Source organism: Ochotona curzoniae, unplaced genomic scaffold, assembly GCF_017591425.1.
Source record: "Ochotona curzoniae isolate NIBS_2020 unplaced genomic scaffold, NIBS_Ocur_1.0 contig_2599, whole genome shotgun sequence".
Taxonomy (NCBI): domain Eukaryota; kingdom Metazoa; phylum Chordata; class Mammalia; order Lagomorpha; family Ochotonidae; genus Ochotona; species Ochotona curzoniae.
Genome location: NW_024465520.1, coordinates 12,053,194 through 12,071,497, shown reverse-complemented (window position 1 = coordinate 12,071,497; position 18,304 = coordinate 12,053,194). Strand labels below are relative to the sequence as shown.

At 40.1% G+C, this 18,304-nt stretch overlaps 1 protein-coding gene across 1 annotated transcript in view; it reads right to left on the bottom strand.

Moving 5' to 3' along the window:
- Window positions 1–18,304, bottom strand: part of LEKR1 (leucine, glutamate and lysine rich 1) — a 178,930-nt gene that overhangs the window by 21,726 nt on the left and 138,900 nt on the right. Inside the window, exon 10 of the mRNA XM_040974853.1 lies at window positions 8,127–8,220. Coding sequence (XP_040830787.1) covers window positions 8,127–8,220 — 94 coding nt within the window. The remainder of the gene's footprint in view (window positions 1–8,126; window positions 8,221–18,304) is intronic.

Sequence of the window (18,304 nt, the reverse complement as noted above, 5' to 3'; positions counted from 1 at the left end):
TTTTGTTCACCCCCTACCCTCCGTACCCAACCAAAGAGGATTTAGCCCCATCCGTCCGTAACCCTTAATCTAGCCACCGTCACAAGTTGGTGATGATATATAAAACATGGCCATCTAATAAAGTGATAATGTTGATAATCATGATGCAATTCCTATTTCCTAGAGAAGTATAAATAATGTGAGTTCTAGAGTTGTACAAAATAAAACCAATTATTTTGTGTATACTTTCAGGTTTTAATTAGTACTGGTTTTTATCTATCCACAGTCTCCTCTAGCTCAAATTCCATCTGTAAGGAGTGACTCAGTAACGCTAAGACTGACCCCACCATCCTGGACTCAGTGCCAGCTTGAATGCCTGCTTACCCAGTACTGCCTCAAATCCCCTAGGGTACCAGTGTTGATACCCCAGCATTGCCATCCTCCTGGATCTCAACCCCCTTAAGGCCCATAGGCCTAATTAGGCTTGGTGACCTTCAGGTTTAAGCTGTGCACTCCACCTGTCCCTGAGGCATTTATCCCTGGTGTCCCTCAGCTGCATCTGCCAATCCCTGATTCTGCACTCTACACACCAACCTTGAGGCTATAAAGATGCCTTTGCCCTTACTTGCTCTCACTTATTTTTCTATATTTATAGTTATTTTAGAATTAGAGAGTGTACCTTCAATTTAATACAACCTACCTTCTGGGGATATATTAATAGTTGTATTATATAGCAATCTCATGGAAGTATACAAGCAGTACAAAACTTACATGGCTCAACTTACAATTGTTCAACTTTATGCTGATGCAAAAAGTGACATGCTCTCAGTAGGAAACATAACTTAAAATTTTGATATTCTCCCATGTTAGTGAAGCAGAATTACCAGTGGTTTTCTTTTTTTTTTTTACTTTCAGTTTTTCTGTACAGTAGTTAATACATTACTTGAGACATCTGATACTTTATTGTAAGAAGGACTTTGTGTTAGACGATTCCAGCTTCCATCCCTTGCCTCTCTTACTTTCAATTTCACTGTCTTCTTACTTGCATTATTTCTGATTTTAAAAAGCTTATTATTGTCACATGTGTTCCTCTCCATATTACATGCCTCCCTGCCACCCGCAAACTGGGTTCAACTTCCTGTTTCTATGATTGTTTTGAGCAATTTACTATGCTGTTCCTTGGTGTGATTTCCTTATGCTTCTTAAAATGCGGGATGTTGTCTTGTGAGTTTAATAGGACTTCCAGTTGCTGCTTTATCAGAGACCTCTCTGTCCCCTCTTTTGTCTTCACAAATTCCAGTTATGCACATGGCAGGTCATTTGAATTTGTCTCACAGCTCACTGATACTTAATGAATCAATTAATTAATATCCTTTGGATATATTTTCCCTTGTTTTATTTATTTATTTTTAATTAATTTAAAAAATTTTTCATTTTATGACAGTTTCACAGGCTCTGGGATTCCCCTGACTCCTCCCTAAGCCCTCCCCCCATACTGAATTCCTCCATACTGTTACAGTAGTACAGATCATAACCAGTCATGATTCCTTCATTGCGGGCATGGACCGTGCAGAGAGTCCAGCATCTCACTGTCCAGACATATTCAATAGTTTCATTTGGGAAACCATCCCCGGTCTGACAGTAGAGCTGGTAGAATATCATCCCCTCCAATGAAAAGCCACTACACAACTTCAAGAACAATTTACAACATCATGAAGTTAATTGACATGGTACTGAGTGACCAATATATTAGAATATGCAAGTTCTTAACCACATCCTGTAACTACTTCCTTGACATTCTCAATTTTAGTATATACACAACTGGCTGCTATACACCTTAAAATGGCTATAGGGTACTATTCAGCTGTTTCATGTCTCTTTTTTTCTTCATATTTATATTTAGCAGCTTACAATATTCAAGCATGATTTTTACTGAACTTTGTGAATTTTAGGATAGTCCAAACAGGCTTATAACTAGCAGGCCATATGTTAATGGTTGAGGAGCAGAACAGTTTTAGGAGGGGTGTGCAGAGAAATCTTTAATACCTTAGTGAGGAGTAACTGATCTTTGTGTCCTACCTAGTAAGACATATGGGATATGGATATCTTTTCTCTTGTTTTATTTATTTGTTTTTAATTAATTAAAAAATTTCTATTTTCCATGATACGGTTACTTAGGCTCAACGATTTCTCCTTCCACCCTCTCCTCTCCCATTGTTCTATCTTGGTTTATTTTATAAATCTTTATACTGTTATTTCTTTAAGTTCACTAAACTTTTCTTCCATAATGCGTATCTGTCACTAAACTGAAGAACCTGGGTGTTCTCTGCTTTTGTGGTTTCTGCCTTGCTTGCTTGGCTGGGAGCTGTGTGACCTCCAGGCCTGGCAGTCTATGTGACACCCGGCAGGTCACGTGGGCAGAGCACTCTTCAGGAAAGAGGCCTCTGGTGTGCTGGTTAGATAGGTCACCCACTGTCCCAGAGCCCACCAATTTGTACTTTTTGAAAGTTGCTTGCTTCAAACCCACCAATAGAAGCCTGCCAACTTGCTCTTTTTGAAAGTTAGCAGATAAACTGACCAATCATGACTGTATAATTGTGTGGAATTGGCCTGAGATGTATAAAAACCGTGTGCTGTTGAACCTCAGTCCTTTTTCCCCTCTTCTTCTTTTGCGCCTTCTGCAGCTTCGGCTGGGGCGGCTGGCGGCCTCGTCTGAATAAACCACCTTTATGCCTTTGCATCAACTTATGACTCCTGAAGATTTTCTGGGGACTGTAAAATCTGGGCACAACAAAACCACTATACTTTTTATTTCAGATATGGTGGTTCTCACCTGCATGTTCTCATTGTACTTAACTAGTATGGTCACTATTTTTTTTTTTAAGATTTATTTGTGTTTGTTAGAGAAGCAGAGTTTTTTGTTACAGAGAGAAGACGAGACAGAAAGATTTCCCATTTCTGTTCACTCTCCAAATGGTTGCAACGGCCAGAGCTGAGATGATCCAAAGCTGGGAGCGGCCTCTGGTCTCCCAGGTGGGTGCACGGTCCCAAGGACTGAGCCATCCTCTGCTGCTTCTCAGATGATGAGCAGAGAGCGGGATGGGAAGTGGAGCAGCTAGAACACAAAGGTGCTATACAGGGTGCCGGTGCTTGCACGCAGAGGATTAGTCAGTTGAGCCACTGTGCCGCTGCCTGGATCAGTTTTTATTCATTGATTTTATGTCAAATTTTCATTATGGGTTCCATCTTCCTATTTCTTTCCAGGCATAACACTTTTTGTTTGAATGCAGACATTGAGAAATTTATTTTGCCTCGGTGCCAGATATTTTTGTATTCCATGAATGTTCTTGGTTCCTCTTCTTGGAAACAGGAAGCTTCCTGGAACGGACTTAGTTATTTTAGATTTTCTTTTTAAAATGTATTTTGACAGGGCCAGATCAGCCTTTCATCCAGGGCTAATTATCCCCGACTAATAATGAAAGACCCCTCCGGAAGTCATCCAGCCAGTGTCTCTGAAAGGACAGATTTTTCAGTGTGCCGGGTGAGACTCGGCGTCTTCGTGGGCCGTGTTTGAGTAGTCAGTATTCTCACTGCCCAGTGTCCTTCCCTCGGTGCTCAGCAGTTTCCCACAGTATGCACTGACCACACACGTTCTCAAGGAGGAGTGAATCTTTGTATCTAGCAGCTTTCCCCAAGCAGCTTCCTTCTATAAACCCTGACAACCTTGACCTCCCTGAACTCTCAGCAGGGTCTTTTCTGTCTGGCTGGGCCATCCTCTGCTGCTTCTCAGATGATGAGCAGAGAGCGGGATGGGAAGTGGAGCAGCTAGTGAGGGGGGAGCACCGGTCAGATTCCCATTCCAACATCTTGGCCTGAAACTTCTTTAAAGGCACCAAGTTATGGCAATCACAGGGCTTGCCACATTTGTCTTCCATCAGTAAAAATCACGATCATTTGTCATCTCATGTCCAATATCTTGAAACTTCTGCTTCCTCTTTGCTTTCAAGTTTTGTTTTAGGTGAGAGAGTAGGTCTGGTTGCTATTATTCCTTCTGGGCTCAATGGACAGGTTTTGGATTTGGTATTTAAATACATGAAGTTCATTCTCAACTCATTTCCATGCTGTATAACCTTGACAAATTATCTGACTTCTCTGAGTCTTTCCCATTTATATGTAAAAGGAGAAGTGTCACAATGATTAAATTAGATCTTTGGAAAGCATGCAGCACAAAAACTTGGCTGAACAGTAAATATAGTAAATCACCAAGGCAGAGTATTTTTAGTAACTGTATTTATGGCTTACATTAGATAATATTTGTAGGTGATTTCAGGTATAAATGTGGGTACTTTAGTAATTCATTTTTAAAAGCTGCATTGTAACTTAAGATGTTAAAAAGACCTCAGTATTCTTTTAAGCTATGTTTTTACTCTGCATAAGTAAAAACAGTATTAAAAAAAAACAACATCTACTGCTTTTTAACCTGTCTGTATAGTAGTAAAACACATTAGAAATGATCAGGCTATTTGACTCTTTTGCATTGAAAAAAATCTGTGAGGTTTATTTAAACCTCCCTTCAAAACTGGAATGTACTGAGGCCAGCTGGGGTCATGGAGCAACTAACCTTCCGAACAACGGCGCCAGCTTCCTCTCTCAGCACCAGTGTGTCCCAGCTATTCCACTTCCCATCCAGCCCTCTGCTATGGCCTGGGAAAGCCCTGCAGATCGGCCAAAGCTTTGGGACCCTGTGCCCATGTGGGGACCCTGAGGAGGATTCTGGCTTTGGATCATCTCAGCTCTGGCTGTTGTGGCCATTTGGGGAGTGAACCAGCGGATGGAAGACTTTCTTTGTCTCTCTTTCCCTATTTGTAAAATCTGCCCTTCAAATGAAAGTAAATAAATCATTTCAAAAGTTGGAATTTCCTACTTTTTAAAGTTATCCTTGAATTTTCACTATCTGTCAGGAGCCGTGTACTATAGCCACACTGAAGCCATGTTGGGAGCCATGTACTATAGCCACACTGAAGCCATTCTGAATATAGAACTATGGGCCAGTGGAAAACCCCCAGCTGGCTAGATGCTTGGGAAAGAAGTTATGAAACTAATCACACTCTTAGCTTCAATTGTTTCTAGCAACTGTTTCAGAATGTGATTTATGCTGTACCTGCCGACACATGCTGCTGGTTACCTACACTATTGTTGGTATGTTGGTTACTATTGTTGATATGGTGGCTGCTCAAGAACAATCCGTCTTGAGACCACAGTTGCATCCCAGTTTCTCCTTCCCTCCCTGAGCCTTAGTTACTGAAGAATATAAAAACCCTCAATCAAAATGAATAGATTGACAGCTTGATCAGACACCCTGTCATGCTGTCCATTCTTTGTGTCTCTTGTCCCTTCATTCTCTCCTAGGTTGGCTGCGACCCCCGTTGACTGTCTTGATGGATGGGACAACTATCAAACCAGTTGCACTAACTAGGAAGTAAGTTTGTTTTGTTTTAACTGTTGGTTTTTTTAAAAATTTCTATGTATCATTTAATATGAGGTCAATGCTGCATTTCCAAAATGTTCCTAAATGTGCTGTCTTGAGATAATCTAAGAAAATGTTAGAAATTTGTTTATTGCAATAAAATGTGATGGTCAATAAGTGGTCTGAGTTGATTATATAAGCAGGCTTTTATGGGAGATTTTTTAATTACAAAATTTCAATTGAGTAGTGACAAAACTGTACATTTGGAATCAATTTTACAGATTCAACAGGCACATTCATTTGGTTTCTTCACATCAAAGCAATACTTGAAATAAACAAAAATCGATGGCAATTACTAAATATGTAGTTATTTTAAAATGTGCCATCCTTGTTGCATAGCAACTGTTGATGCTATTATGTGCTTTTTACAATAGTTAAGTGCAGACACAAATTGCTTTCTACTTTTTGAATGCTAAAAGCGCTGAAGTTATGAAGTTTATTCCCATTTGTGACCTAAGAAAGAGATGATAATGTCATGTTGGTGATTCTCCCTTCCCATGGGAGGACTTTTAGACAACTCTTTATTCATAGTCTCAACAGCTAACACAGCCAGGACACAATAATCATACCTTGGCTTTACCAGATCCTGACTTCCTGCTAACTAAAGGGCAACGTTTAGTAACAACAGGTTGTGTCCCCTTTAACAAAATGAAATGGCCATTTATACTATAGACAATTATATATGCCAAATATATCGGTGACATAATCAACATATTAGAAAGAAATCATGGGTGTAGTAAGAATACACAGGATTAGCTTCACTGTGAAACTGACATGACAGGAAAGCGAGAGGCTAATGCTCACTTGTCCTGTTCGCACCACTTCGTCAGTGAAGCGGAGTTGGAGTCGAGCAGGAGCCCAGTAATAATATCTCTTGATACAGATGGAAAAACCACTCTCCAAATGGTTGCTCTAATTTCCAGCTCTGCACAAGTACAAGAGCCTGCTTCACTCAGACCTTTGCCACAGTGCCAAAACTGATCTCATTGACTGGATGGGCTTATAATCTCTTGTTACTATAATTTGCACATTTTGGATTGCTAGTTAGGTTGACCATCTTATTTTTATGTCTGTAAAAAAATGAATTATTAAATAAGAGCAGACCAGTTAATTGAGAACACTGAGGTTAATAAAAACTAGAAAAACTGAAAGCAGCATGAACCTTCAAGAAGGATAAGGCTTGAGGTGCAAAACCAGAAACACAGCAGCCTCACCCTGTATTCTCAGACTTTATTTTTGCTTAGAACCATTCTTACGACGGTGATTTTATTACAGACTGATCGTATCCTGAAACAAGGGAGGGGATATTGACTTATAAAGGGCTAGTACTCACTGCGCATGTTTAAAGACTGGAAATGGGAGTGATAAACTTTGAATTGATTTGAACCAGTAGCAATATCTAAATGGTTTCAATATGTTTGAAGGCAAAACTAACAGATGTTAGCTTCAAGGTGACCACTGCAAGTTGCTTGAGGTCACAAGTTATAGGAGCCACTGCCCAAGGAGACAAATCTGGTAACAAACAAGACTGTCAGAATTCAGAACTAGCCAGATCCAGACACAACAGGACACAGTAAGAAACCAAGGCAGAGGATCCGTGTGGGCAGAGATGCCAGCTGGGCACGTGAAGGAGTTTGGAAGACTTTAGCTCAGATAGGGTCAACTCAGGGCAACTAGAAACTTAGGGGAGGGAGATGACGGCCGCTACATCAATGGCCAGAGCGGTACCTGGCTTGAGAAGGAAGGGACTAACAATGTTTGAACATTGCTTTGAGGGTGAGTGTTTGGCCTGGTGGTTGATACCAGTCATGGTGCTGTGTCTCATCAGGATGCTTGAGTTCAACACCACGGCTGGGCTTCTGACCTCAGTTTCCTGCTCAGGCAGACCCAGGGAGGCTGCTGGCTCAGGTCACTGCTGAGTGACTGCCCCTCCGCGGGAGACACACATTGTGTTCCTGGCTCTGGCCTGGGCCTGGCCCACGTGCTGCAGGCATTTCAGGAGCTGTCTCTCTGTGTCTCTCTTTCTCCGCTTCTTAAACAGATAAGTACTACTAAGTAAATACAAACAAAATCCTATTTATTTTATCTAAAATTATGGAAGCAATGCATATTTATTGTTGAAGCTTTGAAAAATAAGAGCTATTTTTCATTATCAAAGAAAAAATATTTATTTTTTAGATCATAACAAGCTAAAGGCTATTCATTTTAAATAGCTTGTATAAATATTTTAAATAATTAAACAATTTATTTTTTACTTTATTATCTTCCTATAATACAATGAGGCAGAGAAGTTGGAAGAATTAATTATTTCTCTGATTTTAAGAATTGGATCAAAACTAGAACCTGACTTTGTTGGAAAAACATTTAAGAGCAAAAAATTATACTTTTGCACAAGAATGAGGGCTATATTAACTTCACAAGATTAAAATCTGTTCTGCTAAAATTTCCATTGTATTGCTTCATGTCATAGAAACGACACACATCGTAAGCACATTTAGTGTAGGAAATTATACAAAGAGTCAAAAAAGAAGCAAAGCAATTGCCTGGAATAGTCTGGGAGACAGAATGGTTAAAAAGCAAGTAAGACGCGTGCTGATAGGAGCCCATCATCTCCTCCTACCTTCTCCCTCCAGTTCTCGTCGCTCAGGAGCTTCTGTCTGAGGGTCTCCTGCAGCTGCTCAATGTTTTTCTGATGTGAAATCAGCATCAAATCCCTGAAAACCATAAACCCAACAAATGAATCAAGACTCGTCCCTGCCAGTGCTCCTGGTTTAAAACATCTGACGCACAGCTGATCCTTCCTGTTCTGTTATACACACAGGCACATGAATGTGTGTGCTTCTGTACGTGCTATTTTAACAGTTTCCAGCAATTTACAAACACTGCCTGTTAAGTATGTTTTTAGGCTTACTTCTTTTGCTTACTAAGTATCAGTTATTGCGTTTCATGAAATATCAAAAACAGATGTGGAGTCAGAAATACAACAAAATGTTACGTAAGTATGACTTAAATATATGACTAAATTCTAACACCAGACAATATTCTGTTTGCGATATGCCATGAAATCATTAGCAATTCTTGTTGATTTAGTTACTCTTCCTTTTTCTCAAATAGGAAGAAACCAAATTAAGGAGAGGATTATGTCAGGGATGTGGTGGAATACCAAACACACTAGAAACCAGAAGACACAAAAACACTTTAAAGTTTTAATCACAGAAACAGATGTTTGTGACCTTCTGAATAGAAATAAGGGATGGGAGACTCAGAAGAAATATTGACAGGGGCACAGAAATTAAAGCTAGTCTATTTATTCGTCAGGTTTCTTTTCTCACATAATCTTCCAAACGTGTTTACCGACAATCAACTGACCTTACACTCTGTGTAGAGGAGTCTTTGCTATTGCTCTTCTTCCCACCCCCTTGCTTTCCAGCAGCACTTGCTATCCCTTTAAGATTTGACCCTTTTCTCAAATGTGTGACTTTCATTTGTAACTGCTCATGGAACACTAGCACCCTAATGACCCGTCACCATAAACATGTCCACATGTGGAAAGTCCAGTTTATCATTACATCCTCTTGTCCGGGTTTCTAAAAACCTGCCATGATCGAAGCCTTTGTCTTGGAATTCTGTGTCACCTCTGACTACCCCTGTTCTCCCGCACGCTTTCGGTAGCTGCTTCCACGCACGCCGACTCCTTGGCACGCCTCAGCTTGCTCTTTGCCTCTCCCACTACTAAAAGATTTACTAGATGCCTTTATCGCCACCTGAATACTGTCAGATTCTTCCTTTTTTTTTTTTTTAGCTCAGGTCAGCTCACTTACTTATAATTTATTAAATATTTTTAAACACACATTTTCCACATTTCTAGTCCAGAAAATTTTAATGACACAACCACAGGAAGACACATTCGACTTGATAATTCAGATATGAATATCATTGGAGGAAAATTTAGCAAAAATGACAAAGCTTCCAGACTTCCCTTTCCAGATGTATGTCAAACTAAGCACTGTTAATAACTTTCCTACTGAAAAAAAAAATAAAGTCCTAGTTTAAATGCAAAGAAAAGACCTTGAAGTTCATTGGTTAGCTGGATAAAATGAAGGAAGATGTGGAGAACAAAGCTCAAATGAAGAACAGATAAAAATTATCAACAGGAAGCAGTAAAATATTAATGAAATCTGTAGGTTAGTGAATGTTATTACATTAATGTTAATTTCTTAGTTTTACTCTTTTATGGATTTATTTATCTTTACTGGAAAGGCAGATTGACAGAGAGAAGGAAAGACAGAGAGAAAGATCTTCCATCCACTGGTTCACTCCTCAAATGGCCACAATGCCTGAAGCTGAGCCGATCCAAAGCAAGAAGCCTCCTCCAGCTCTCCCACGTGGGTGCAGGGTCCCAAGGACTTGTGCCATCCTCCACTGCATTCCCAGGCCACGAGCAGGTAGTGGAATGTGAAGTGGAGCAGCCGGGACACAAAGCGGTGACCATCTGGGATGCTAGTGCTTGGAGACAAATGATTAGCCAGTTGAGCCACTGCTCTGGAATTTCTTAATTTAAACGATACCACAATTACAAGATATTGGTTAAAGGAAATCAGCAATTCTGCACTGTGTCTGTAATTCTTCCGTAAATCTAGAATTCTTCTAAACTAAAACTTAAACAAAAGCAGTGGAAGGAAGAACGCTTGCAGTAAGCACTGCTTGAAGCTGTGAACATACTTTCCAAAGCTAATGAACTTGCCCTCAAATTTCAGCCTAGAAGGGCACAGTGGATTGGATCAACAAAACAAAACCCATCTATCTGCTGCCTACAGGAGACACAGCTCACCAACAAAGACCAGCAGAAACTGAAAGTGAAAGGTTGGAAAAAGATATTCCAGGCTAATGGGAAGGAAACATGAGCTGCGGTAACCATTCTTAGATAATATAGACTTTGATGTGAGTAACATTAAAAGATAAAGGACACCATATAGTGATCACAGGATCTATTCAGAATGAAGAGAGCACCTGACTAGTTTCTTAGGATGTTTTGTTTTTCAACTATAATTTTACTTTGGTTTTTCTAACTTTTCTTTGCTAGTCTGCCTAAAAGTTTGTTTTGCTCATCATCTTAAAAATGGCTCTTTCTCGTTGCAATTTGCAGGTTTTTAGTTTTAATTCCATTTATTTTTGCTGTGCTTTTAAAAAATCATTTCTTGCGTCCTCTTCATTTTTCTTTTTTAATGAGTCCTTAAGATGCATTACTGGAACATTTATTTGAGATTTCGATTTTTTTCTAAGCATCTGATAGTATAAATTCCCCTGTCAATACTGTTTTTTCTACATCTCATGGGTTTTCATATTTTTGTTTTTATTTAAATTTCTTCAGAATAGCTTTTTCTTATTAATTCATTCAGTACCATTCAGGTCATATTGTAGCATCATTTTCTTCAAGAAGGTTTTTTATTTTCTTTTTCATTTCCTCAGCGACATCTTGGTTATTGAGTAGCAAGTTGCTTAACTTCATGCTGTTGCAAATTTTCTATTGTTCTTCCTTTTGTGGATTTCATTTCATGGTTTCTCATTTAAGCGGATGTATAGTAACTGTGTAATAGAGATTGTCATATCCAGATGTGAAAATACAATACAGTATACATCTGTACTTCCAAATCAAGTGGACTCCCAGTGAAAGTGTTAGTTATATATTGACAATAGGATGCTGGACTGTCTGCCATTGTTTGTACCCACAATGTCAGGATACACTTAAACAGAAGAATGATGAACTTAGGACTGTTGTGGGAGACTATACCATTGCAATAATATAGGGGGACATAGTGGGGGGAGGGGATCTCTGAAAAGGGGAAGGGACATCCCAGAGCCTATGGAACTGTATCATGAAATAACTTCAAAATTTTATAAAAAAACTAAACAGATAAAATTGAATACTTCACAAACAACAGCAACAACAAAACAAATGAATGTCACGGTATCCTAATTGAATTTTACTCACAAAAACAATGTGTGCTTAATATAGCCATAGTTTGCCATAGTTCCCCAATCTCTGTTTTAGAACATGAGCCACTGTCTAGACATTGGTAACATGCCTTCCCATTAGCTCACAGTTTATCTAGAAAAGCCTACTTTCCTAAGATTGCCACTGTGGTTTCCAGGGAATGTAACTGTTCCCCAAAGCGTTGATGAGTCCACGTGCCTCTCACTCTGGCGTTTCTTCATCCCTTTTCCTTATTTATACATTTGTCTCTTGCTTCATATTTTACAACCAAATTTCATATGGGTTTGATGTTCACACGTAAAAAGGTCATTGAAAGAATGTATACTATCTTAGTAAGTCTATCAGCAATAAAAGTGCTAGCTAAAACTATTTTCCCCTTTGTTAAGCCCCAAAATAAAATTTCACAAGTATTTGAGAAAAAAATAAACATACATAGGTCTGCTCAGGATATCTATTTCTTCCGTAATCAGCTTGGACAGTTTGTATTCCAGAAATGTGATTCATTTAATTGGTTATCAAGATTAATGATGTAAAGCCTGTCATAATATTCCTTTATTATCATTTTAATCTGAGCAATCTCTACTTAATGTCACTTTTATCCCTTTTGATATTAACAAGTTCAAATTTTTTTCATATCAGCTTGAAGTTTATTGGTTTTACTGATCTCTCCAAAGAAACATATTTTTGTTTGCTTTTTTGATAATCTGCATTGTTTTCCTGTTGTATAATTTACTTTCTTTTACTTATATATATTTTTAAAGATTTTATTTACTTGTTATCGGAAAGGTAGATATACAGAGAGGAGAGACAGAGAGGAAGATCTTCTGTCCAATGGTTCACTCCCCAAGTGGCTGCAACGGCCGGCACTGAGCCAATCCAAAGTCAGGAGCCAGGAACTTCCTCCAGGTTTCCCTCACTGGTGCAGGGTCCCAAGGCTTTGGGCCGTCCTCGACTGCTTTCCCAGGCCACAGGCAGGGAGCTGGAAGGGAAGCGGGCTGCTGGGATAGAACCGGCACCCATATGGGATCCCGGGCGTGCAAGGCGAGGACCTTTGACCACTTGCGCCACCGCGCCAGGCCCACTTTTGCTTATCTTATTATTGTTTTTCTCCTTTTCGGTTTCATTAAAGTGAACGTTGAACTTTTTTTTTCAGACATTTTCTGCTTTGAGTAGTTTCTCAAGTTTTGCAGTAGTGATACCCCAAAACTTGATGTTTTCATTTTTATTTGGTTCAGAATATTTAATTTCTCTTTCAATAGCTTATTGGACCACTTTCCTTAAAACTGTGTTATAGAACTGAAACATAATTAGAAGCTTTTCAAGAGATTTTTCTATATTTGACTTCTAATTTCATTGCACTATAACTTGAAATCTGAAATTTGTTTGGTAAATTATCTGCTTATCCTTGGGGGAGGAAATGTATATTATACTGCTCAAGGTGAAATATTTAAAAATAATGTGAAGCTAGTTGATTATAAACTTTAAAATTTTTAGAATGTGACTTATTTTTCCATCTATTTGCTTTTGCCAATTTTTGAAAGAGGATTATTGAACTCTCTAACAATAGTTGAGGATGTGTCTATTTCTTACAGTTCTAATATTGTTAGATTCATAGACACTTCAGATTGCTAAGTTTTCCTGGAAATTTATATATTGTTATGAAGTGAGCCTCTTTCTCATGATTTTTTTTTAAAGATTTATTTTTATCATTTTTTTTTTTTATTGAAAGGCAGATATACAGAGAGGAAGATCTTCCGTCCGATGATTCACTCCACAAGTGAGCACAACGGCCGATGCTATGCCGATCCGAAGCCAGGAGCCTCTTCCGGGTCTCCCACGCGGGTGCAGGGTCCCAAAGCTTTGGTCCTCCACTGCTTTCCCAGGCCACAGGCAGGAAGCTGGAAGGGAAGCGGGGCTGCCGGGATTAGAACCGGTGCCCATATGGGATCCTGGGCGTGCAAGGCGAGGACCTTAACCACTTGCGCCACCGCTCCGGGCCCTCTCATGATTTTTGTTCCAAGATCTTTGTGTGATGTTAATATACCCATTCTAATTTATTTTAAACTAGAGTCAATATGATATTTTTTTTTCCTTTTACTTTCTCTGATTATGTTTTTACATGTAAAAGAAGTTTCCTGTAAACAGAACGTATCTGGATCTTTCCTTTATAATCTGATACTCTGCTTTTTAAAGTTAGACAATTTACATATAGTGTAATTGTTGATACGGCTAGGCTTAAATCTATTACTTTGTTGTTTGTTTTCCGTTTGTATTATGTTGCGTTATGTTCCCTTCATCTGCCTTTTCCGCTTTCTGTGGAATTTATACATGTCTCATGATATAACTTTTTTCCCCTTGTTGGTTTATCAGTGGCAACTACATTTAGTTTTAATTCAGCAACTGTTGCAGGGTCGATAGCAAACATGTATCTTATCACAGTTGCTTTGCTGAATACTCAGAAACGCATGTCCATTTCAGAGTCTGTAAAAATGTTAGTGCTAGTTGGCACAAAAGACTTCTTAGGTGTCATTAAATTAAGAAACGAGATGTGCGGATTATTTTGGATTACCTGATGGGCCCTAAGTGTCATATCAAGGGTCCTTACAAAAGGAAGGCAAGTGGGTTAATGTAGGGGGAAGTGATGCGACAATATAGGCAGAATTCACACGACTAGGAGCTAATGGATGCTGTCATCCTGTACAAGTTGGAATAGGTAAGCTTCTGAAGAGAACCAGTCCTTCTGGCAACTGAGCTTTATAACAATAAACTGGCCAAGATAAGGAACAGGAATCAACAGAAATGAAGTAGGACTTCACCTGGTTTTCAAAATGTCAGGATCATAAAATGCATGTGGATGCACATAATTTTTTAGATTATATATATTATATAATATATAGTTATATATATATATATATATATATATATATAGTGCCAGACAGCAGAATCTGGGCAATCTGATCCACTCTTTCATAAAACAGGATCCTGTTTGAAAAGAGGTCTTACTGATTAGAAAATTCTAATGAGTGGTTTCAGAGAAGTTTTTGGAGAAGTTATCTTTTCTATAAAAATAGATGATGCTGAATATTTGAGATGCTTGAATTTCAGTGTCTTGGAGATAGTCACAACTTGCTTTTTAAAGCTTTATTTATTTTTATTGGAAAGTCAGATTTATAGAAAAAAGGAGAGACACAGAGAAAGATCCATTCACTTGTTCACTCCCCAAGTGGCCACAGTGGCAGCAACTGAGCTAATCTAAAGCCAGCAGCCAGGAGCTTCCTCCAGGTTTCTCACACACAGGATCCCAAGGCCTTGGGACAGCCTCCACTGCTTTCCCAGACCACAAGTAGGGAGCTGGATGGGAAGTGGAGCAGCCAGGACAGGAACTGGTGCACATATGGGATCCTGGTGCAGGCAAGGGGAGGATTTAGTCCTTGAGCCATAGAACTGAGCTTGATAGTTACAACTTTGATACTCTGGAAAATGTCAAAGGCATCAGTTTGTGTCCTGGCTGCTCTGCTACAGATTCAGCTCCCTGCTTGTGACCTGGGACAGCATCCAAGGATGGCCCAACTGCTTGGACCCTTGCACCCGTATGGGAGACTGAAGAAACTCCTGGTTTCCAGCTTCAGATCAGCACACTTGGGTGGCCATTTGGGAAGACCTCTCTGTGTCTCTCATTCTCTCCTCTGTAACTCTGAATTGCAAGTAAAAAAAAAAAATAACTGAAGAAAAAAAACCCTATTATTTAAAAAAAAAGTTTAGTGGATTATAATGGCTAAAATATGTTAGGCTAGGTGAATGCAGCAATTATTTATTGAATTTTCTAAGAAATACTAAGTTTGTTATTGCATTTCCACAAAGTACAAATTGTTGGAAAAGTTGGATTTTCCATCTCTGGTGGTAACTTTGCGTGATATCTTTATTTTTCAGAAATGAGCAGACTTTGGTATCTCTGTGGTTTCCTGCTGAGCTTTAGTTACTGACTCTAAGGAGTCTTCAGTACAAGTCTTTAATGGAACAAAGCATAAAGAATAATTATATGTGACATTATACACACTCACTATTCTTGATTAGACAGGAGTAGGCAGTGAATAATGTATACAGAGACGATTATATGTGTGAAGAGAGAATCCCTACTCCAAAAATAAACACTGCACTTGTACAGCACATGAAAGGGCTCACACAGTGTTCAAGATCATAAAATCAATTTAAGATGCTAGGAAGAGAAAGTAGTGCTGGGTGCAAAGAAGCTGAAAGGACCAACTCTGACCCTAGTGGGATTTTTTTTTTTTTTTGCCATAACCTGAGTGAATTACAAGAAACAAAATGCTAATTGTAAAGGCATAGTCCACACTTTTCATTGTCACAGAAGGTTGAAGAAGTGCAGCTGTTGGACCTCCCGACTTCCTCTTCAGAATAGGTTCTAGAAATGTCAATGCCATTGAATTACAGGAAGCCATGCGCATTTACACCCTAAATTTGAATTTTACCAAGAATCTAGTAAAGCCAATCACTATTAGAATCCAGAGGTTTGCACTGTACTATCAGATTTTGTCATGTGCTAAGTTCTTTGGGCCGGAGGGAAAAAAGCCAGTTTTAAATCCTGTAATTAGTTGTCTAGAATTCAATTCATTCCCAATCCAGCTGCCTAGCCACTGACTGGGCATCCATTACATCTCAGGCAAATAGTAGGTTCTGGAGATACTACAGTTCTTGCTTTTTGTGTATGTTATTACTTTTAAATGCCAGTTTCCTTCTTGCATTTATCAATTTTGTTTTCTGTTTTGAAGCTTCACACATTTGTTTGAAAGATAAAGTGATAGAGTTACAGGAAAGGACAGAGAAGAGGGAGGGGAGAGGAGGAAGGGGTGTGAGGGGAGGGGAGAGGAGGAAGGGGTGTGAGGGGAGGGGAGAGGAGGCAGGGGTGTGAGGGGAGGGGAGAGGAGGAAGGAGTGTGAGGGGAGGGGAGAGGAGGAAGGGGTGGGAGGGGAGGGGAGAGGAGGAAGGGGTGTGAGGGGAGGGGAGAGGAGGAAGGGGTGTGAGGGGAGGGGAGAGGAGGAAGGGGTGGGAGGGGAGGGGAGAGGAGGAGTGTGAGGGGAGGGGAGAGGAAGGGTGGGAGGGAGGGAGAGGAAGGTGTGAGGGAGGGGAGGAGGAAGGGTGTGAGGGAGGGAGAGGCAGGGGTGTGAGGGGAGGGGAGAGGAGGAAGGGGTGTGAGGGGAGGGGAGAGGAGGAAGGGGTGGGAGGGGAGGGGAGAGGAAGGGGGAGGAGACGGAGATGGAGATGCTGGTTCACTTCCTACATGGGCACAAGAGCCAGGGTTGGGTCAGGCCAAAGCCAGGGGCCTGGAACTCCATCCAAGTCTCCCTGTGGGTGGCTTGGGCCCAAGCACTTGCACCATCATCTGCTGCCTCCCAGGCTCATTAGCAGGGAGTTGGGTTAAAGCAGAGGGGCAAGGAATTGAACCAACACTCCCATAGGATGCCGAACCCACTGCACCGTGATGCCAATCCTCTTTCTTGTTGTTTGCTGTTTTCAGGAGAAACAAAGACCCGAGGGTAAATGCCCATCTGAGCTGACATAAGTCACAGGGCACAAAGGCAGCTAAAGTTGTGCCAATCCAGGGATCTGTGCAGTATGTCGTGTTGCCTTTGCATGTCTCAGAGGGAGCTGTGGTAGCCTATGACATTCTACTCTGAAATTTCACCGAGATTTTAAAGAAATAACACTTTTAGAATTGGCACATTAGGCACATTAAGACTGACTCACATAAAAGAGTATTCATTTTAAAGACTCTTAAAAATGAGAGTTGAATTCTTTAACACACATAGAAAAAAATCTACATTCTCTTAATTGTATTTAAAAATGTAGCTGCAAACAAATGTCAAACCATAGTGTCAAAACAACAGCTTTAAATTCTGTTTCACGAGTTGTTCTTTTAAGATATCTTCACATTGTCAATCAGAGAGATCATTTTGATTCACCACAACGCCTGCCTGCATTACAAGCAGCAAGTGTGTGTGATATCACAGGAGGTTTGGCAAGTCTCTCCTTCAAGGGCTGCTGCTGGTCGGCAACTCAGAGAAGGAGGTGAGCCTTCGGCTGCGGGGTGACCTTGGTAAGTGTTATTGCTTTAGAATAACACACTGATTTCATCATGCTTTAAGCCAGTGGCATCCAGATAAAATATCTTCAAGGATGAACTGTTACCATTTTAGGAGTAAAACAGATAATATTGAATTTAACAGGTATTTACGGAATAGCTATGTTGCTAGTACAGGCTATGAAAACAGGATGTGATGCTTTCAGGAGTTAAAGCGAATTAAAGAGGGGAAAGAAAGGGAGCTAGCATTGCTTTGTGAGCAACTACAACCTACTAGCCTAAAAATGTGCCAGAAGATAGTTATTACCAACATGCCCATCTTACAGACAAGGGAGAGGAGCTCAGGAGGGATGAAGTTGCTCAAGCTTGACACCGGTCAATGTGCGACCGGAATCTGTTGGCCTAACTCTGCAGTCTCGTCGCCATCCCAGTGTGCACTGCTTCTGCACGTTTCCTCATTTCTAACACTACACACACCTAATCACTTACATTGCTTCCGACCTGTGTGAAACTACGACAGCCTTCATTGAAGGAAATAAATATTAAGTTTCTCCTCTTTTACGAAGTGGAAATGGTTTTTGTTCTATTTCCAATCTAATGACAGAGTTCTACCTTTGATTTGCCAAAGCCCTGGAGAGCTGAAGCCGCCATCTCACACTGAGGGAAAGCAGGGATCCTGCGGGCCATGGTGGGGAAGAAGCTG